At 41.4% G+C, this 23,653-nt stretch overlaps 1 protein-coding gene across 1 annotated transcript in view; it reads right to left on the bottom strand.

Annotated features, from left to right (window-relative positions):
- Positions 1–19,054, bottom strand: part of LOC144889494 (uncharacterized) — a 123,962-nt gene extending 104,908 nt beyond the window's left edge. The window contains exons 1-3 of the mRNA XM_078769849.1: positions 18,773–19,054; positions 12,378–12,511; positions 9,434–9,529 (exon numbers count right to left, since the gene is read on the bottom strand). Of these exons, the coding sequence (XP_078625975.1) occupies positions 9,434–9,529 (96 nt within the window). The 5' untranslated portion in view covers positions 12,378–12,511; positions 18,773–19,054. The remainder of the gene's footprint in view (positions 1–9,433; positions 9,530–12,377; positions 12,512–18,772) is intronic.
- Positions 19,055–23,653: the final 4,599 nt, after the last annotated feature.

Below are 23,653 nucleotides of genomic sequence, written 5' to 3'. Positions count from 1 at the left end.
CAAGGCGACTGGCAAATCACCCCTTTGCATATGGATGTTCAATGGCTCCCTTTACGGCGAACCACAAATTTCCACTCAAAATCCACGTTACACACACACACACACACCAGCTTAACTTCTGGATGCGGTGAAATGGTTGAAGCGATGCTAAGAGCCCAGAGTGATGCGAAATCAGGCGCGAGACAAAAACGGCCAACGGGCCTCTTCTCGAGGTGCAACTGCCCTCAAACAACGATTCTCTTCGGAATCAACCGCAAAACCTGACACGCGGGTTGATCTGTCACAGCGATAACAACTCTGTCGCAGGAATCCCTTTCCCGGGAAACCCCAAAGTTTGCTAGTGACCTCCGTTCGCCAGCGTTTGCTCCAGACCTCCAAACAGCTCGGCTCCTTGTCCGACCTCACTCGCTCCGCCTCTTCTTCCTCTTTTTCCTCTTCGTCCGGTTCCCGAGCCAGTTTCCTGTTTCTTTTTAAAACATTAACTTTTTTTACCTTTTGAAAATAGTAATCTCTATTTCACTTAAACGACAACAATAGTAGTACATGCAACCAAAAATGTTTACAGTGGATGAGAACCACAACAACGGAAGTGACGAATCCGTAACACAATGATATGAAGGTGTTGCTGCAATTTAAGAACTGTACAATGGACCAAGAATATGCAAGTGAATCTTTCACTTACAGGCATACTTGTAATTATAAAATTTCATGTTATTCTGGAAAAACCTCCATGGGAGGTTCATCAGCTTATGATGGAAGTTTTGAGTGCCTATTCCTATTTTAACTATTGTAAGCGTGTCAGTATGAAACTGTGTATGACATGAAAGAGTCGATGCAGGCATCATTGCGTTCTTTCAGTGCTGATGATTACTGTGCCATCATCTTGTGTGCTTCACACCACTGGCTAACGTGCATTGAACTTGAGCGTGCATATCTGGAATAGCAAAGGGTGTGGCTTTCATCTTTGCACGTTAGACATAGCAAAGCTGGCTTCCAAGCTGAAAGCTTTTTTTGATCAAAGCTGAAGGAAGCTAACTAATAATGCTTGCCGTGCAGGTTTCCAACCTCAAGATTTAACTTTCAATGTTGTCTCCCTCCTCTAAAACTTGGTGGTGCTTTGTCAAGTTTGTCTCTGGTGTATGCTCCCCCTCCATCCCTGCCCTCACATCCATTCTCTGCCATACTTCCCTTTCTCCCATACCTGACCGTTTAGCTCTCCTCCTCACATCCTTTTCCTGCTGAAGTACAACCCCAGGACATGCACACTGTATTTTGCTAGCTGGCTGTTTCTCTCGGTCGTCTTACGTGCCCCCTTTTCGAAGGCATTGCGTTGTTGTACTTCCTTCTCACCCACCTTACACACATGGCCCATCTGGCTCTGATGAATTCTTAACCCTCCAGTTGCCCGAAACTCTCGTCCCCATGCACACCATCACAACATTGACCAACCGCTCCTACATGCTCACTCTCACACCCTTTCTGGCACCGATGGATCCTCAACCCTACTGATGGATCTGAACTCACGTTCACACTGACCCCTCACCAGACTTGCATCCACAATCCGTACTCACTTGTCATAATCAGTATGTCATGCATCAGTCGTCGTCGTAATTCAAATTGTAGTAAATAAATAAATAATAGTAATAATAGTAATAATAAAAATAGTAATCTATCTATAATTCCAGTAATCTCTGTGTGTATGTTTGTATGTTTGTATGTTTATATGTTTGTATGTTTGTATGTTTGTCTGTGACCGCTGTTTCTCGACAACCACGGGTCCGATATACTTTAAACTTGCCAGGTATATTGCTGGGGACCCGAGGATGTGCCTTTTCAAGGTTTCATATTAATCGGAGAAGTAGTTACCGAGCTATGTCCAAAAAACGATTCAACCAATCAGAGAGCAGCGAGCTATCACGTGTGCCGAACGTGGCGAACAGACTCTGCCTCGGACGGCACATTTGAGAGCGTATTCATTTATTTCCCGTCGGCAAACTATGTTGGCGCTATGTTGGCGTTAAACTATGTTTTAAAACTAATTAAAACTAATTTGCGATTCTTTCGCTTTGCGATGCGATTTGCGATTGCGTTAAACTCGCTCGGGCGTTAAACTATGTTTTAAAACTAATTAAAACTAATTTGCGATTCATTCGCTTTCCTGCGCATTTGTGCACGCGATGGCGATTTCTTTACCAAACTCCGCAAGCCGTTAGCTTTGGACCAAACCATTTCATGTAAATAGAGGGGGGGGATTGTCACCGTACTCGCAAGCCGTTCGCTTTGGACCAAACCATTTCATGTAAATAGAGGGGGGGGGGGGGATTGTCACCGTACTCGCAAGCCGTTCGCTTTGGACCAAACCATTTCATGTAAATAGAGGGGGGGGGGGATTGTCACCGTACTCGCAAGCCGTTCGCTTTGGACCAAACCATTGCATGTAAATAGAGGGGGGGGATATACTTTTAGATATATATATAGTACGGGCATGCCCTAGTCTATCTATAATTCCAGTAATCTCTGTGTGTGTGTGTGTGTATGTCTGTGTGTTTGTCTGTGACCGCTGTTTCTCGACAACCACGGGTCCGATATACTTGAAACTTGCCAGGTATATTGCTGGGGACCTGAGGATGTGCCTTTTCAAGGTTTCATATTAATCGGACAAGTAGTTACCGAGCTATGGCGATTTCTTTACCAAACTCCGCAAGCCGTTCGCTTTGGACCAAACCATTTCATGTAAATAGAGGGGGGGGGGGGGGATTGTCACCGTACTCGCAAGCCGTTCGCTTTGGACCAAACCATTTCATGTAAATAGAGGGGGGGGGGGGGGTTGTCACCGTACTCGCAAGCCGTTCGCTTTGGACCAAACCATTTCATGTAAATAGAGGGGGGGGATTGTCACCGTACTCGCAAGCCGTTCGCTTTGGACCAAACCATTTCATGTAAATAGAGGGGGGGGATATAATTTTAGATATATATATAGTACGGGCATGCCCTAGTAATAATAATAACAATAATAATAATAGCAATTCAAATAGTAATAGTAAATAGTAAAATAGTAATTCAGTATTCGTCATGTAATCAGTGTCAAAATCATTGATGTAAATCAGTATATGTAAATCGTAATTCGTAAATCAGTAGTCGTGGCCAATAATATTGGCACCCTTTCACTTTTTTCAAATAACACACAATTTTCTCAAAAATAAGTTGAAATTGACGAAAGTATTTGGTCTCCACAATTCTTTATTTCACTGTTAATATAACAGAACCTTTGTTTTTGATTCAGAACTTAATATATCCTTTTAAATCGTAAATTAAAAAGAAATGGCATTGACAAAATTATTGACATCCTAGACTTAATATTTGGTACCACAACCTTTGGGCAAAATAATTGCAGACAAGCGCTTCCTATAGCCATAAATGAGCTTCCTACACCTCTCTACTGGCAATTTGGCTCACTCTTCTTGTGCAAACTGCTCCTGTTCTCGCAAATTTGAAGGGTACCTTCCCCCAACTGCTGTGCCTTCCCACAACTGCTGTTTTCAGATCCCCCCCCCCCCCCCCCGCCCCACACCCCAACAGGTGTTCAATGGGATTTAGGTCTGGACTCATTGCTGGCCGCTTCAGAACAGTCCAGCGTTTTGTCTTTAACCATTCCTGGGTGCGTTTTGAAGTGTGTTTTGGGTCATTGTCCTGCTGCAAGACCCATAACCTTCGACGGAGACCCAGCTTTCTGACACTGGGTTGAACATTGCGCTGCAAAATGCCTTGGTAATCTCCTGATTTCATGATGCCATGCAGACATTCAAAGCACCCAGTGCCATAGGCAACATAGCAACCCCAAAACATCACTGAACCTCCTCCATGTTTGACTGTAGGGAAGGTATTCTTTTCTTTGAAGGCTTTATTTTGTTTTATGTAAAAATAGAGATGATGTGCTTTACCAACAAGCTCTAATTTGGTCTCATCTGTCAACAGGACATTCTCCCAGAAGGATTTTGGCTTGTTCAGGTGTGTTTTGGAACCTCCAGTCAGGCTTTCTCAGTAGTGGGGTCCTCCTGGGTCTCTTACCATAGAATGCCCTTTCATTGAGTTGGCGACGGATGGTGCGATTTGAAACTGTCATACCTTGTGTCTGTAGGTCAGCTTGATTCTGTTTGGCAGTTGATCGAGGTGCTTTCTCCACCATTAGAACAATCCTTCGCTGCAGTCTTCGATCAAGTTTTCTCTTGCGGCCATGTCCAGGGAGGTTGGCTGCAGTGCCATGGGCCTTAAACTTCCTGATAACATTGCGTACGGTGGACACAGGAACATCAATGTATCTGGAGATGGACTTGTAGCCTTCAGATTGTCCATGCTTGGCTACAATATTGCGTCTGTCCTCCTCAGACACTTCTCTGGTTTTCTTTATTTTCTCCATGCTCATTGTGGTACACACAGTGACACAAAACAGCAGAATGACTCATTTTTTCCATTCAAACTGGTTGAATGAGTGATTTTTTTTATGTTGCAGGCACCTGCAACAACCCACAGGTGAGCTCAATTCCAAGTAAAGGAGAATCACCTGCTTGAAATCTAATTATTTCTAACAACTTCTAAAAGGTGCCAATAATATTGTCCAGGCCATTTTAGGATTTCTGTGTGGAATAAGCTATGATTTAGTATTTTTTCAGTTTTTGTTTTGTTTCACTGCAAACCAAAGAATTACATATGTGGATACCAAAAGATTTTTTAATTTCAGCAATTTTCTGGAAGAAATGGTGCATTATTTGAAAAAAGTGCAAGGGTGCTAATATTTTTGGCCACGACTGGATATATATATATATATATATATATATATATATATATATATATATATATATATGTATGTATGTATATATATATATATATATATATATATATAGATGGGCCAGTCAATAAGTAACCTTAAAATGGCGATATGAATTCGAGAATGTAATGTGTGTAGTTGCAGACAACATATGTTATCATCTATGGGAAAGTCATGTTTTGCCTGTTTCATATTTATTTATTTTTTTTTTTTTTTGTATACAAGATCGAGGCTCGTGAAAGAGCGAAATATATGGCAACATTGAGCATATGACGTCAATAGAACAGTTCCAAGATGGCGGCTCCCTGAGGAGCATGCACCAGGGAGGAGGAACGTTCTGTCATCCGTATCTTGGGAAGTGACGGTGTGAATCCCAGTGAAATCCATCCCAGATTGAAGATGCAATATGGTGACGCATGTTTATTGCTGCAGCAGGTGTACGACTGGGACAGTAAGTTTAAAAGTGGAGTGTCCAGTGTGGCAGACGCTGCTCGCCTGGGTCGGCCTCACACAGCCGACACACCAGAAATGGTTGCAGGATTGAGCGCGTGCTTAGGGAAAACTGTTGCATTAAACTGGATGAAGTGGTCTCCGCATTGAACATTAGCCATGGTTCAGCACACCATATCATTGACAATGTGCTGGGGTTCCGCAAAGTGTCTGCAGGGTGGGTGCCTCGACAACTTGCACCCAAACTGAAAGAACGGCGAGTGGACGTGTGTGAAGAACTTCTGCGACGTTACGAAACAGAAGCTGACACTTTCTTACAGCGCGTAGTGACTGGGGATGAAAGCTGGGTCCTACTTTCAGCCAGAAACGAAAGGAGCAAACAAAGAGTGGCGCCATTCAACTTCACCGAAGCACAAAAAATTCCGCACACAGCCGTCCGCTGGAACAGTGATGCTGACGCTCTTCTGGGATAGCCGAGGCCCACATGTAGGGCATTACATGCCCAGAGGGACCACGGTCACCAGTGCATCATACTGCGACCTCCTTAAAAAAAAAAAAAATCTGAAACGAGCAATCAGATCAAAACGTCGTGGACTACTCACTACCTGTGTTTTGCTGCAGCATGACAATGCTTGCCCCCATACTGCCCGCGCTACTGGTGCAACAATCGACGACCTGCATTTTGAGTGTCTTCCTCATCCGCCCTACTCGCCAGACTTCACCCGTTCGGATTACCACATCTTTGGGTTTCGGATTACCACATCTTTGGGTTTTGGATTACCACATCAGCCACTAAAGGTGGATGGAGGTTATGTTTTCACCCCTGTCTGTTTGTTACTTGCCGGAAAAGATTCCAGTAAGTATGTTGGTTGGTTGGTTTGTCTGTCTGTTTGTCTGTCTGTCTGTCTGTTTGTCTGCTTGTGTGCAGTACTACGTCAACATCGTTGCATAAAGAATCACCATGCTTTACACACATATTTGTCTTGCCCTGGGATAGACTGTGCCCAATTTTTAACTCTCTCGGCCTAAGGCCTCCATTATGACATCATAATTCTATAATTCGACTAGTACAAAACGTCATACAATCAAGATGCAATTTCTTGAGCGCCATGTCGGCATAAACTGGTGGAGAAAAATAATGATGATGACGTCATCGTCACGTGGTTCGACCGCCATCTTGGAAAAACTGAAGAACTTGATCCAAAATGGCTGATAAAAAAGTACATTCCGGGAAGTCCTCGGTCTCTGACCGATTTTTCATCTGTTTGTTTGTTTGTTTGTCACAGGCCTACAAGTCAAAATTCAAAACCGATCTTCATGAAACTTCACCAAGTTGTAGAGTTCGTCACAGTTGTCTTTTGATTTTGTGGTCAAAGTTGAAAGGTCACCTGGAGGTCAAATTTCTAAAATCGCCATTTTTAATCCGATTGACTTGAAAATTGAACAGCATTTGTATATTGAGTCACTAAATAGGAAAACCAACTATTTTTGAGGCCAAAGGTCAACTCAAGGTCAAACTTCCAAAATCATCAATTTTCATCCGATTCAATTGGAAATTGAAAAGCATTTGCACATTGAATCACTAAATAGGGAAACCAACTATTTTTGAGGTCAAAAGGTCCAATGTCAACTCAAGGTGAAACTTCTAAAATCATCAATTTTCATTTGAAAAATCGCCACTTTGCATCCTATTCACCCAAGCTTTGATCGAGATCGTCAATTTAATCTGGATGAAATGGACAACTTGATGGATCAATGGCATGCTTTTGGGGGGGGGGGGGGGGTGGAGGAGGTGTATTTTGCAAGTATCGTGCTCTGCATGACGTCTTCTTGTTTGTTTTATTTGTTTTCTGGGTACGGCTTTAGCATGACGGACACAAGTGAGTATACAATAGAAGAGGGACTGATTACTTGTGTTTGGATTCACGACCGCGTTCACGACCGTTAGGGTTAGAAGGATCAAGTTTTGAAGACATGAGGACAAGATTTTCGCAGAGGTTGGATAAGCCAGATCCTATGCGCGACATGATGCAGGCATGGGAGAAGAAGGCTTTTCAACAGGGAGTGTCCTTGATTTAAAGCGTTCTGGTTGTCCAGCATCACGGCAACGCCATGTGGACATTATTGAAGCGTCCTACTCGAAATCACCACTGAAAAAATCACGAAAAAGATCTTCTGAGTTAGGCATTCCACGCTCAGCAATCCAAAAAATAATGAAAAAGGATCTGGGATCAAAGCCATGATGTCAGGGTGCTTTTTGACCTCCAATCCTCATCATGGAAGAAGCTGTCCAGAAGAACATGGAGAAAATTCAAATTTGTGCGGATAATGGAGGGGAGCATACAGATAAATTCTAACTAAATTCGAACTGCGTGCATAGGGTCTTTGTGGCCACGCTGTACTTTTTGATACTTTATTTTCTCTGTCATTTGACACAAATTGTTTGAAATGTGGAAAATAAAAAATGATGATGATGATGAATAAATAAATAAATAAAGGAGATATAAGAACACCTGACACTAGGCCAAGGCTTCAGATTTTGACATGCTCCCGAGACTGCACTGTCGAATAAACTGTTCCAACCCGTCATTTTTGATGAGCTATTTCCTAGTTAATTAATAAATAGCCTGTACTTTCTGTGATCTGCTGATCACAATGAAGACAATAGAGGGCGCTCCAAGGTCATTATAACTGATATATTAAGTACTTCATGATGAGAGGTCGATTTCATTAACAAAATAACAAACAAGACCAGCTTGCTTAAACCACATATGGCATTTGTTTTGAAGATAAACATGCATATAATGGCAAGCAAACTTAACAAAATTTGAAGGAAAGATTTTGACATTTTGAAGGAAAGATCATATAAAGAATGTTTTTATTTGTACTATTCCTTTTGTTTAAAAGAAGGGATTGTACTGACATTGGTATTGAAGATTAACAAGGCTGGTGGGAAATGTTACACTCCAAGAGTGGTGTGCAGAAAAATAAATCCCCAAATATGGTGGAGGAAGAAATTACAAAATTCAACAAGTGGGAATAAGTCACGGTAAAGAGAAAGTAGTTTGTACATTAAGTGTTCATGTAATTTACTCGAAATCAAATTTTTTAAATTGTTTTCTACTATTGTGAAATGTAAAATATTGTTACGTTTGTGGGAATGTCAATCGTTTAGGAGTCGTGTCATTTCGGGTGTATTGTATAGAAATACCAGTTCAGCTGTGGATCCCCAAATAGGACTTTTTCGTATTTATTATTCCTTTTTCTTTCATGTTTACCCCATATCCACTCCCTTTACGCTACGTGATTCTTACTGTTGATGGTAGTGCACTAAAACAGCTTTGGAAGGGCTTCAACCTTTTTACTTTCAAGCAAGAAAGTGTGGGAAAAGTGTCAGGAAGAAGAAGTTGAATCCTGATGGAAGATACGGATATGCCTTGTGTCCACATATAAAATATGTATTATTATATGTCCATGTGTTGTCCATTCCCCAAGTGCCTTCCCAATATAAAGTTAAACCCTTGGTGCCATTTGGTCCTCGTGGGACAGACATCCTCATCCAGCCTTCTTTGAGACCATAATAGTGGCATTTGGAGGTTCCCATAGACCTGTTATGCGCATGCGTCTGGGGTCTGGTGATGCACATTAATCCTTTCATTTGTTGTTGAATAGTCATGAAAGAGGGCATTTTGTGCTTATTATATGTAGGTCTATAACTGTCCTTAAATTGGTAACAATTATATCCTCCTTGTTGCCATCCTATTCTTCCTGACATTGAGCCTTCAAAATCTGCTGCTATCAGGGTGTCTGGGAAGCAGCTACATAATTCTGCCCAACCAAAAGAAACTGCCTCCAATGGTACTCCGTTCTCACTAGAATGCGGCATTTGTGTGCATATCCAACAATTACTTTCATTTGCTATATCAGCCCTTGTGTGGGCTAAATGTAAAAAAGTATGAATCCCGTGTAATCCATCGGGGATTCTAAAGGTGTGTCCCTATCTTCCATCAAACTTCTCCTTTGCTTATGTCGTACCGCATAATCATATATTTGTATGTCGGCCACCAATGTTGCGTTTTGTGCTCTCATTAGCCCGAAATAATGCATGCAACACAGAGTCCCCACCACAAGAGAACTCATTCCTAGGATAAATATCACCATTTTCAAGGAGTATCCGAAGTAGAAGTCTCTGTTTTCCCCTGATTTGTCGGCTTGTCTTGATAAGGTCTTTCCCTTTGTCCCACCTGTATCCATCTGTAAAACATGTAAGCTACCCCTTTTATATGTTCATACCTATAACATAATGATATATTAATGACATTCAACATTATATACCAAACTAACAAGCTTCCTAAAACGTAAATAAAGAAAAATCCCTTAATATGTAACATAAATCTGATTATTTGCCTTACCCTGCTCCCCCTATCTCCCGGGGTCCATATTTGTTTCTATTCTTATCAACTTCCTATGGTCTGTTAATTTATTCCAAAACGCTGCAACCAAAGGTTTTGACCAAAGCTCTACCAAACTATTTCCAATGTGAACTCAAAATACTAGTGAAACAACCAATTCAAAGAATTAACTTCAAAGGGTCAACAAATTCATTTTATAAACAGATCTAATTTTCTCCCCTACTGCTATAAGGAATAACAATAGCTCTTATAAGTCTTTGTAATATCTCACTTAATTTACCCAGCATTGAAGAATTTATTTACTATCCCTTCCCCTTCTGTTTACCAATAACTTTGTTTAAACTCCATAACTTAATTTGATGAATCCCATGTGTACAGCTACCACTTATTGAAACCCCTACTTTTGTAGAAAATATCCAAATAAGTGGTTTTACGCCCTTTAACTGTTGCTCATCCATTTCTATGCAACTAGTGAATACTACTAACACCTGTATGCCAATATAGGTGTGCCAGATTAACAAATATGTTGCAGGTACACGTAACATCGCGTTCTGAGTGTAAATAACGTAACAGCGCATTCATGTCTGCCCCTTGGTTTTAAGATGCACAATGCATTCCGTTTTAAAACTTACAATAGATCAATTCAACAAAATTTTCTTTACTATCTGCCCATATCATCTATGCCTAAGACATATCCATACATACAGCACAATTTATATGCTGATAAAAGTCCAGTTTATATATGTCAAAACCCATGAGCAGAGTACTCTGGGAAGTCAGTATAAGACCTCTTCCAAATTTGGCTAATTTTGTACTCCCTCATTTTTTTTTTTTTAAGCTCATATCCATAAATAGCTTTTATTCTCATATAAATTCTATCAAAAATGGAATCCCAAAATTACGCACAATTTTAGTATGAATTAATGGCTGTTCATAACCCAGCACATCAAATCGTCATATTCCATCTCCCTTAACAAAAGAGATAATTTTCATAATCAAATTATATTTCTATTTTATTCTACGAATTATCTGGATATTTGATCCCATCGACATGAAACTATCTATGTCCAGATGAACACATTGTCGGTTTCAACAATCTTGTAAGATTGACACACACAAAAACACAAACATTGACACTCAAACATACACAAACCCAAGCATTATGTATATTTGTTTACGTTGGAACCATTATTAACAGATCAAGATGGGTGTCAATTTTATTTCAATTTCGTAAAATTTATCCTTCAATTTTAAAAACGCTAGTACACAAATAAACAAAAGTTTATTTTCAGAAAACCCCTATAACATCACATTGGAATTACCCTTTTTTTTTTTTTGGTTCCCACAATCATTTATCCATATTTAACAATACATCCATTTACATGTCAGCCGTCCACTGACCTATCAATCATGCCAAAGAATAGTCCAAAATTCCCACCTGATGATCATGTGACGCTTGTCACTTGGTTTCCCAAAAATTTGCAAAGCAATGTTCCACATTTTTATAAAAAAAATTGTTTTGCCCAAAATGCTCCCTAAAACCACATTTATAATTTACAAATATGAAGCTTCCAGAATGAACTCTAATTCTGGATCTTTTAAGTCATGTTCCAAAAATATCCAGTTTTGGCATCTAATCAATTAATTATTAATTCGCTAACAAGCAAAAAGTAAAAGTCATTCTTGCTCCGAAAACTTTTCAGACACAAGAAGCGTCAACAGTTATTCATGTTGGTCTAATGATTTAATCTATTGAGGCCAGTCGTCATTTGGCATCTGCAGCAATGAAGGCCTAATCGTTATCTGAGGTACCGGTAAACACTGGTACCCTTAATCTTGGTTTTCCCTTGCGAAATCATGTTTTGTTGACATACGGACATCTTCTTTTCCAATGCCCCATTGCTCCACAATTGAAACACCGGTTTCTGTCGTTGCCTGGTCTGTCCACCTGTGCACTTGTATTGCTGGGCTGCATCTCTAGATCCCTGAGTTGCCACTGCGATCTCTGGTTATCTCCTGAAACACGAAAAAATTCTCTGTACTGTTCTTTTTGGGGAGACAAATGGGAATCAGATGGGACAACTGTCACTTTTATTCCTATTTTCAAGGGCAGTTGTGCATTTATCTCCTCCATTGTATCCCGTATTCTTTTTATTTTAAGTTCTAGGTCCGTTATCCGTTCTTGCTGTTCCCATGTCCTGGATTCAACATCCCAATAATGGAATGCAAGCCAGTCTACTGTTAAATTCTGTTGCTTCCTGGCTTTCAATTCTTGTCCTAATCTCTCCAATCGACTTCGCTCAAATGTACCATCTCTTGGAAACTCCTTAGCATGTCCCTTTGTCCACAAATACCAATTTTCAACCTCTCTAATAGCCTCTTCACCATATCGGTCGTACATGTAATATGCACAAGTAACTTTGTTTGGAATATCTGGTTGTCCTTGTGTATTCTTACAGGCTCCATTCCCCATTCTGCCTGTATATGAATAACACTCAGTATGCACTCAATGTACCAGATAACTACCAAGACTACACTTTAGATTACACCTGTACCCCCTATCGACTATGTGTACTGTAAAAAATCACTGAAATTTGTTCCACCTTATACAGAGTAACGTTGAATGCGCAATTTCCTAGCTTATTTCCTATAAGCTCGACTCCGTAGTCTCCCAGGAAGTATCTCTCCACCTTTGCAATTGATGACTTCAAGTGATTGCCAGAGAGTCTCCCTGTCCTGTGGCTTGTCCACACCCCAATCGCACCGATCGGTGTTGTAGTTGGGTCAAATGGATCAGTAAAAATGGGTCAGCAGGTTTGCCGTTCTGTTGAGGGGGAATCAAACAGAAAATAACCACATATATATAATATAACTATATAAACTCACCACCTTGCTCTTTTTCCAAGGTTGTCTTCACATTAATGTCTCACAAACATCTCAAAACTTCTTTCTTGAGACTTCACCTTCATCAATCAATCAATCAATTCAATTAAATCAATTCATCAATATTCAACAATAAATCTCATTAATCAATCAGATAACGCTATACATAAGCCGTTTCCCAATGTTGCCAGAACAGTTCCATCCACTGATGGAGATATATGATCATTGATCGTCACCTTTGACCTATACCTTTTGTCAATTGACAAATCACCATTTTGCCTCTGGATCATATCTGACATATTTTTCAATCTTGTCTGGTCATTCTATCATAAATCTGACTTTGGCAACCACTGAACTCTTCATTTGTGACATAGTCAGGCAAGATTAATCAAACAGGTATGAGACAGGTCACTGAGAAAATGTCCCAATTTAAATGGTACCCAAACTTCTTGACATTAAAATTTCGTAAAACTCCTGAAGTGTTCTACCAACGGATGACAATTAATTCAAAATATTTGCCAATTTTTATCCGAGCATGTTGAAATTTTGACACTTCATTTAACCCTATTACTCGTCATGCCTCATTAATCCGACAGGGCTCAAAAGTTGTCCTTTAAGCCCGTGCAATCATTTTACACGAAACCTCATGATCTTATTGCTGTCAATCATAACATCATGATCTTAAAATCATTATCATAATTATCATTACTATCATAATCATAGTCAAATCATAACCATCCATTTGAAAAAAAAAACATTTCCTGTATCAGCACATCCATGTGGTATAATCAACAATGAAAAAATTGAGAACTGGACATAGCAAAAGGCTACCTCCTGACCACTTAATATACCTATTGACAAGAAGTCATAACAATATCGAATAATCGTTAAAAATTAAAAAAGAAAAAAGAAAAAATCGCTTCCATTGCTCCTGCCGCAGCATTTTGTCGTAACAAAATCGCAAAATAATTATACAGTAGTACACCATATCAGTGGTTCTTCATGAAAACGAGAACACAGCACCCTTTCTAAAGACAAAAAGTGGTTCTTTGTGACAAACATTTCATGGCACCCTTGCTACATGGATATACATACAACAGAACAAAACAAAAATGAAATCAAAATGAAAATGCACCATATCAGTGGTTCTTCGTGAAAGCCCAGCACCCTTTCTAAGGAAAGAAAACTCTTAGTGGTTCTTTGTGACTATTTCACGGCACTCTTTCTGAAAAATGCGTATACATCTGTAGTACACCAATACAGGGCTTTGTGCATCTATACATGCTCTGTGGATTTCGCCCACCGACCACACTTAATTAATACAATAAATATTTCTTGTATAAGCATTTCGTAATAAAGAAGAAGAAGCATGACTCATTTTCAAATCAAAATCAAAAATCAATGCGTTATTGAAAAATAAAGAAGAGAAAAAAATTAAATGAGAGCTTGACATAGGAACTAGCCACAATTAGGTGTGTTAATACTATGCGAAATACGACACTCATTTCATTATCCTAAAGATAACTGTGTATTATTGGTCGCACTCATAACTTAGTGTTTTATATCTTATTTCCCCTACAAGGCTTTGAGAGATTTTTGTGTTAATGCTGTCCCCTGCCTTGGACTTTCTGTGCGAACCATTACACTCATAAAGTGACATTTAACCATTTCAACTGTGTCGTATCATCGCACTCATTACTTTAGCACTATGGGGCCATGGTTTGAGGGAGAGGGGGGAAAAGAAAAGAGAAGTGAGGATAAAGGACTGAGGAGTGAGGAAGTGAGGACTTTCATTCAAATCATAAAATGAAAAAAAAAATTGAAAAAAAAGAAAAAATGAAAAAAAAAAGAAAATTAAAAATGAAAAAATGAAAATTAAAAATCGAAAAAAAATGAAATGAAAAAAAAATAGGATGAAAAAAAATCACAATCATCTCCCTCAAAAATCATCACAATCTTCTGATTTCAATTTAAGGACGTCAATGCTCCCTTTTTAAAAATTCACTTTTAAACCAATTAAAAGACAAACAAGCATAATCCCTTTTTCAATTTGGTCCAACTTCAATTTTGAAAACTAACTCAAAAGTTCGGCCAAAGGTCTAACCGATAAAAAATATTTGTCCATTCGAATCCATTTCCCTATCCAATCCTACAAGGAGCCTGGAAGAGAATGGAAAATCACAAGCTCTATCAAAGGAACAATAATATGTTGTTCCACACCCACAACTACAAAAAAATATCAGCCAAAAAATCCTAAGGAATTCAATAGAACACCATTTAGCTCAATACAGCCTGATTCCCCATTTTACAAGTGGGAAATACAATTCCGCTTTTTGGGGGCCCTCCAAGAAGCGAGTATGCTTCCCACTCATCCTATGACCTCCATCAAAAGAGGATAAACCAACCACCGTTTAGAGGCCATTTTTCCCCGCAAAGCGGGGGTTGGCCTTTTCGGGGACCGTGGTAGTTGTTGTTTTTTGGTCCCCTTTTTGAAGCAATGTTGTACGGCCGGATGCCCTTCCTGACGCCAACCCTTTTTGCCGCCTTCAACGACAAACAGGGAATTACCAGTGAACTGGTACTCAATTAGCCGACCTCGGAAGGATGACAGGCTGAGTCAACCCCCCTGGCATTAATTCGGCGATCGACCGAGATTCGAACCCAGGATCCTAGGATCCTAAGCCGGCACCCTAGCCGCTAGCCAAACACCATCAAAAGAGGATATTACATTTAAACCCATATGATTGTCTGTCTGCACAGAACAATTTTGGTGTGGTCAGTGTGTTTTAACACAGCCATCGTAAAATCACTGAGAAAAAAATCCTGGCAAAAAACTACAGAATCCTGATTTCTGTGTCTATGATAATTCGAATCCAAAATAAATTTTCAAATGTACATTCAATGATTTTTCCTTATAGATTCTACATCCCAGTGACATTCTACATCCCAGCCTCTCATCATTTTTTACCTTAATTGAATGAATCTGAGCTGTCATCCAAGATGGCCGCCGAAAAAATGAAAATCCTGAAAAATGTATATTTTCCTGATCGGGATTTAAATATAGGAAGAATTACAGGTGAAAACATCATATTACAGAGCGGGAAGGTGGTGGAAGGGAGCGGGAGGGTGGTTGGGGGAAGGGGGTGGGGAGGGAGGGGGAAAGGGGCGCAGGAAGGAAGGGGGTGGTGCGATGGGAGTGGGTTAGGGCCAGGACCAGGGTTGGGGTAGAGGGGGCACAAAGGAGTGAATGGAGGGAAGGAGTGAGGGAGGCAAAAAAGGAGTGAATGGAGGAAAGGAGTGAGGGGGGGGGGGGGGGAGGAAGGAATGTACTAGGCAGTGGTGGTGAAAAAGCGGGAACAGACAAAGCTGGGTAGCTAGAAAAGCTGGGACAAGCTGGGATGAGGGTTTGAAGGGAGGGGAGGGGGAGGAAGGGAAGGGGAGAGGAAGGAAGGGGTGGGAGCAAGAGGGACAGGTAGCAACACAAATAAATTGGAAGAAGAAGAAGAAGAATGAAAAACCACAACAACAACACCAACAACAACAACAGCGATTATTTGCTCCATGGAAGCATTTGCTTCCTCGAATGACTCACTCCAAAAGGGCACAATGCATGGTCATACAATTGGGCCCACTCCTCTCAATAGGAGTAAGACCCCTTGATCCACTGACAGGGAATTTTATTCCTGTCAGGTGAGCGTTTAGGGCCCGCTTGAAGGCCTGCCTTTTTTACAATGAAAAAAGGTAAAAAGTCAAACATTTGAACAGCCTTGGACGTGCACCTTGACCTCATGGCCAAGGCACAGCGTCAACAAGGCTGTCCCAATAACAATACACATGCGCCTCAACCCCAAGGCTGAAGCACATGGTCATTCAAACGCATGCATCATGCCCCCGAAGGGCCACAATGCATGGTCATACAATTGGGACCACTCCTCTCAATAGGAGTAAGACCCCTTAATCCTCTGACAAGGTATTACTCCTGTCAGGCGTTTTGGGCCCACCAGAAGGCCTGCCTTTTTTACAATGAAAAAAGGTAAAAAGTCAAACATTTGAACAGCCTTGGACGTGCACCTTGACCCCATGGCCAAGGCACAACGTCAACAAGGCTGTCCCAATAACAATACACATGCGCCTCAACCCCAAGGCTGAAGCACATGGTCATTCAAACGCATGCATCATGCCCCCGAAGGGCCACAATGCATGGTCATACAGTTGGGAGCACTCCTCTCAATAGGAGTAAGACCCCTTGATCCTCTGACAGGGAATTTACTCCTGTCAGGCGTTTAGGGCCCGTCTGAAGGCCTGCCTTTTTTACAGTGAAAAAAGGTAAAAAGTCCAAACATTTGAACAGCCTCGGACGTGCACCTTGACCCCATGGTCAAGGCACAACGTCAACAAGGCTGTCCCAATAACAATACACATGCGCCTCAACCCCGAGGGGGAAGCACATGGTCATTCAAACGCATGCATCATGCCCCCGAAGGGCCACAACGCATGGTCATACAGTTGGGACCACTCCTCTCAATAGGAGTAAGACCCCTTAATCCACCGGCAGGGCATTACTCCTGTCAGGTTCGTCACCCTGGGCACGAGGGGCCACGAGCAACTCATCTTACAGACAAAACCGCCCTTTATCTGTCACTGACACCCTTACTGTCATGGGTATTATTTCAAAATGCTGACGTCACACACATGCGATCAAATCTTCCATTTCTAACCCATTGGAAATACGAACGAATGGAGGCAACATTTTGCAATTTAAGCGTCCACAAACTTCGTTTTATCACGAGACGATCACAAAAAAACACATCCGATGTTAATGTTCGCATGTTAATGTTAATGTTCGCAGGATAGAAAGATGTACAGTTATGTTCTTTGTACAGACGGTGTACAGACGTTTCCATTTGAGCTGTATTCTTCATACAGTATAGTCAGAATAATAAAAGGTTACAATTAGTTACTCTGCACATGGGGAGAGGGGCGGAGCGTCGTTTACGTATCCACAAAACGATGGTAACAATTACGCGTCGCGTTCGTAAATGCTATCTCCAAACATGAATAAAATAATGAGGGAACAGAACAAGACCGGGAGTAAGGGGAGAGAGGCGACTGAGAGACACAGAAAGGCGGGAGGGAGATGGGGTGATATGCTTAACTCATGCTTTTGGGATTTACGATCCTATTATAATCCCAAAGCATGCTGTCCTATTCCTATTCAGAACTTCACCAAAATCGAATCATTTCGTCCTTGTCACATACGCTACATCTCTGCCAAATCTCGCCCGAATCCGTCCACAACTTTGAGATATTTTGTTCACAAACGGACAGACAAACAGTGGTGAAAACATAACCTCCATCAACCTTTGGTGGCGGAGGTAAAGGGCAACCTCAATCCTATCAATTCATTCATCGAGTCACAGACCATGACCATCAATAGACATTAACAAACAGTCAGACCTTCATTGGAAAATGAGGGGTGGAGATCAGAATAGACGGGTGGTGGTAGTGCGGTGGTTGTGGAGCGTGGTGGTGGGGGGGTGGTGGTGATGGTGCGGTGGTGGTGGGGGGGGTGGTGGTGGTGGGGTTGTGGTGGGGGGGGGTGGTGGTGGTGGTAGTGGGGTGATTGTTAGGGTGTATGAGGGATGAGTGAAATGAGGGATGAAGGATGAGGGATGAGTGAAATGAGGGATGAAGGATGAGGGATGAGTGAAATGAGGGATGAAGGATGAGGGATGAGTGAAATGAGGGATGAAGGATGAGGGATGAGTGAAATGAGGGAGCGATGGGAGTGAGGGAGAGAGGAGAGAGAGGGACAGAGGGACAGGGTTTGCATTTAAACACCAGCAAGAAGTGCATGTGCGTACACAAATATACCATCGGCGTCAAATGAACCACCGCGCAATGATTCACGTGCGTTACCTATGCCGTTACAAAAAGCCACTCATTTTTCGATCACATTTGTATATATTTACAAAAAATCGTTGAAAATAGCGGAAAAGTCGTTATTTATCGAAAAAAGTTGTGCTTTCACAAATTTCATTGATGTCAGTGACCATCGTGAGATATGTACAAATTGAGACAAATTTTTTTTTCGAAAAAAGGAAAATCGTCATGATTTACACAGAAAAAACGAAACATCTGCACAAAACCCGAACAATTTTTGCAGGTTCATCATCGTACTGTACAGAAGACAAAGGCTTACCTTGTTCACCTGGCCTGGCCTTGTGTACACCTGGGCAGTATATCCCCTTACGGGCCACCAATTATGGAAGAGTTCCTAATCCTTATATGATAAAGGAAGACTCCACTTTTGTTCCTTGTTCGGTTTATTAAAACTCTAAAAGGGTAGGGCAGTACTTACTAATTCAAGACATTGACTAACTAATAAACTAACTGAACTTTAACAAAACATCGTTCTGCCGGTCGTGGCAAAGGCTCCACCGTCTTCTTCTGTGGCAGATCTTCTTCGTTCCCCTCGTTCAGCGCAGCGGTTTCCTCAAAGTTCCTTTTATCTAATAAAAGTTCCCCCCCCCCCGTCTTCTTTGATGCACAAATCACCTTATTCGGGCATGGAATTCCAGGCCTGGCACCGGGCCTTTGGCCCGTCAGTAAGACCTCTGGTTTCCCTCCTGAAAGCCCTTTCCTTGACAGTCGTTATCAGCCAGAATGGTAAAGTACCTCTTATCGTTAAACAGGAATGTTCCTGACTCCGAAAGTTTCATTTCACAGAGAAAAACACATTTTAACAAGAGGAGAATATAAACAATTATATGCCTCCACAGGGGCGGTGTACTTTGAATGTATCTGTACTTATTTTCTTTCTTGTTTGTTTGTCCGGACGATATCTCAGCCATTCTTTGAGCTAGGAAGCTGAAATTTCGGCACAGTAGTGAGCAAGTCCTTTCTCAAAAACGCTATTTTTTGTTTTTTGAATAATCAATTAATTGAGATGTTATTTAATTATTAGCGATTAATTAAGTATTTGTGAGATATCGATAGATATCCCAAGATATCGATATCCCAAGTGAGCTATCGATAGCCTGGTGTTGGCTTAGCGGTTAGGGTGCCGGCTTTGGATCCCAGGATCCTGGGTTCGAATCCTGGTCGATCGCTGAATTAACACCAGGGGGGTTGACTCAGCCTGTCATCCTTCCGAGGTCGGCAAATTGAGTACCAGCTTGCTGGGATGAATGATCACGGTGTGTAACCCGGCTTAGAATAGGTACACCGTATCCCTGCGCATCGTAAGAGGCGACTAAGGGTTGGCATCAGGAAGGGCATCCGGCCATAAAAACATTGCCTCAAACAGGGAACCATGATTGTCATGGGGCCCGCAAGGCTAACCCCTGTTTTAGCGGGGAAAATGGCCTTAAAACGATCATTAATTCATTCATTTTCATTCAATTAAGTACTTATTTAATTAATCAAATTTCCTTTCTCTTCTGACCATTAACTCAGGCACCTTTTGAGGTAAGAAGCTGATATTTGGACATGCCAATGACCAGGTGATTTGGCTGCAAAGGCTATTTTTGATTTATTAATTAATCAATTAATCAATTAATCGATTAATTATTTCATTATTCGATTAATGACTACAATTTTTTTTTTTTAAGTTACAGATTCTGATGAAATGGTGGTGGTTTATGTGTTCTCTGACCGAATTGATTAAGAATTTTTTTTTTTTATGATTATTATTTATTTATTTTCATTATTAATCATTTATTTATTTTCTTTCTCATTTGGCCAATATCTCAGGCACCTTTTGAGCTCGGAAGCTAATATTCGGACATGAGTGACCAAGTGATGTGGCTATCAAGGATATTTTTGATTTATTGATTAATCAATTAATCAATTAATCGATTATTTAATTATTCGATTAATTACTAAAAAAAAATAAAAAAATTCAGTTCCAGATTCTGATGAAATGGTGGTGGTTTATGTGTTCTGTGACCGAATTGATTAATAATTTATTTTTTTAATGATTATTATTTATTTATTTTCATTATTAATCATTTATTTATTTTCTTTCTCATTTGGCCAATATCTCAGGCACCTTTTGAGCTGGGAAGCTAATATTTGGACATGACAGTGACCAAGTGATTTTGCTATCAAGTATATTTTTGATTTATTGATTAATCATTTAATCGATTAATTACTTATTGATTAATTATTTATTGATTAATCAATTAATTATTTAATTTTTTATTAATGACTTATTTAATTAAATTTCTAAAAGATACCTCTTCGGATGAAGCACTAGTGGTTTAGTTATGCTATTAGCCAATTGATTAAGAAAATATTTTGTGATAATTGTGCACTACTCCTTTCCTATGCCATCTGCAGGCATTGCAAAACGTCATTGCCGGGCACCGAAGTGGGCTCGGCAGTGACGCACGCTGAAAGGGAGTACTCAGTTTTCACTCTGGTTGTTTTCTTGCTTTCTTGTTTGTTTGTCCGGGCGATATCTCAGCCATCCTGCCTAGCATTATCCTTTAAAAGTTTGGCACCAGTCATGTTCCACGTTAGGTGTGATGTGGGTCTCTTGTAGTAAAATAACATTTGCCTTTTTGCGATCAAACAAGTTTTTAACTTGGGCCTGATGGAGGTGACTTGCACCCCCACCATTCATATTTAAGGTCGCAAAGGAAATATTTTTAATTCCCTGTTAATGAAATCGACCTGTGCTTGTGAACACTCCATACCTGCTCGAGTTAGAAACATTCTTAATCTGTGGAATTGAGATCTCGTCAGGTCAAAGTCCTCATGTGCTTTGATGATTGACTTTGCGGTGCAAATGAATGCTGCCAAGTCAGGGAAAATTGTCTTTAAATAGGATGTTACGGTGACGATACTTTCGTTAAGGAAGGTAAAAATGAGTTGAGGGGGATACCTGTGAGTGACCTGTCACCGATTGTGACAGCTCGGTTGCCTCAATGTCATCCTCGGACTCAGACACGTCAGATAACATGTCGTCAGGTTCAGGGGTATTACCTGCTGCCCCCGCGATCTTGTCTGGAGGCACCTTCACAAGTTTCCCAAGGTGTTCCCGTGAACACTCGTTAACACTTTGGTGGATATTTTTTGTATCTGGGATCGGAGCTTGGATTTGAGATCCCAGCAAACTCGGATTTACCGGCCCCGTTTGTAAAGTGGGAACGTTTATTGAATCCTTAGTCTGCTCGGTATTTAAAGGGGAAACAAGCGGAAAAACCATTCCCCAGCTCGGAAATGGTAGTAATTTCACTGGAGATTTCGCACTCGGAAACTTCCAGGTGAGAGGTACAAATTATATTTTTCGGCTCATTTACATAATGAGACTCGCTAGTATCATAGGCAACGGTATTTATATACTCGGTTAGTGAGGGAATGTCAGAGGGACACTCGAACACTTGTGCACCGGGAATGGCACCGACCATGACCGCCTTCTTTGCAGCACCAGCAAAATTGCTTGGAAATGGTGCTCTTCGCTTTTTAGAATACACTATGGATTCTTCGTTCATGGGTTCGGAAAGGGGGCAATGCTAGTTGTGTCAGTCACATATGTGGGTGTCATCACATTGGAATCTGAGAGCACCGGTGTGTCAGACAACTCAGTCGGGGTGTCAGAAGGTACGGTCGGGGTGTCAGAAGGTACGGTCAGTATGTCAGAAGGTATGGTCGGGGGGCCAGAGGGTACGGTCGGGGTGTCAGAAGGTACGGTCGGGGTGTCAGACGGTACGGTCGGTGTGTCCGAAGGTGCGGTCAGGGTGTCAGAGGGTATGGTTCGTTTGACGGAAGGAACGGTATGGGTGACAGGAGATATGGTCCGGGTGTCAGAGAGCATGGTTGGGGTGTCAGAAGGCGCGGTGGACGGATTGGCCTTTTTACAATCTCTTTCGTTATGTCCTGATTCACCACACTTTGGACAAGAGGTCTTTGGACAAAACCTTTTAACGTGTCCGAATTCTCCACAATTAAAGCATGTTAAGGAGGCTGAGGAAGCATACATGTGGTATTCCCGATTGTCCATCGATACTTTGAAGGATATATTTAAACCTGTATCGGCTCCGCGATACGGGAGAATCATGTACACTTGCCTCCTAAAGCTCATTACATGTTTGACACGATCGCTGTGACACCCAAGCGGCATTCATTGAGATTCGGGAAACAATTTTACCATAACGAGACAGAACGGATAGGACTTTCTCGCCTGGCATAAACGGTGGTACATTGGATATTGTTGTCTTGGTAGCTGGTGTATCCATAGGGGCTACCGTAATATAATGACCCCCTTTTATGGTTAGACCGGTACTAACGACGTCGTGAACGAACTTTTCTTCTGACACGAAGACTACAAATTTCTGGTTCATTCGCGATTCCACTCGAACATTGCCGTCTCCTATGATGGATCCCACGGCAAGGATAATGTCCTCAGTAGGAGCTCCTTCAGGCAGAACACATGCGAATGCATGCTTACGTGTTAAATTTTCGAATGCCTCGTAAAACGAGAGCGTATATTCGCCATACCAGTGAAATTCCCCCCCCCCCCCCCCCTTGTCCGACCCGGACAAGAAGGTATCAAACCTAAATAACCGAACTAAAGTAAATAATAAACGTGCATTATAAGCACAAAAATGGCTTACAAAGCGCCGTCAAAGCCAGTAGGCCGCACCCAAAATGGGCCGGCTCTCAATCCTCTCTCTCTCGAAGACAAAGGTGTAGAATGGATGAAAACAAAATGCCAAAGCACACAGGATGGAAAAGGAGAGGGAGGAGGGGGGCAGGAGAGTAGGAAATCTCACAATGGACTCACCACAACACAGAGCAGATGCTCACAGCCGCTATGACGCCACGCCCGACACAAACAGGGAGAGAGGGAGAGAGGGAGAGAGGGTGAGAGGGAGAGAGGGAGAGAGGGAGGGAGAGAGAGAGAGAGAGAGAGAGAGGGAGAGAGAGAGAGAAAGAAAGAGAGAGAGAGAGAGAGAGAGAGAGAGAGAGAGAGAGAGAGAGAGAGAGAGAGAGAGAGAGAGAGAGAGAGAGAGAAAGAGAGAGAGAGAGAGAGAGAGAGAGAGAAAGAGAGAGAGAGAGAGAGAGAGAGAGAGAG

Source organism: Myxine glutinosa, chromosome 1, assembly GCF_964187855.1.
Source record: "Myxine glutinosa chromosome 1, kmMyxGlut1.1, whole genome shotgun sequence".
In the NCBI taxonomy this organism is placed as follows: Eukaryota; Metazoa; Chordata; class Myxini; order Myxiniformes; family Myxinidae; genus Myxine; species Myxine glutinosa.
Note: the sequence above shows the minus strand (reverse complement) of the source record. Positions and strands in the feature narration are given on the sequence as shown.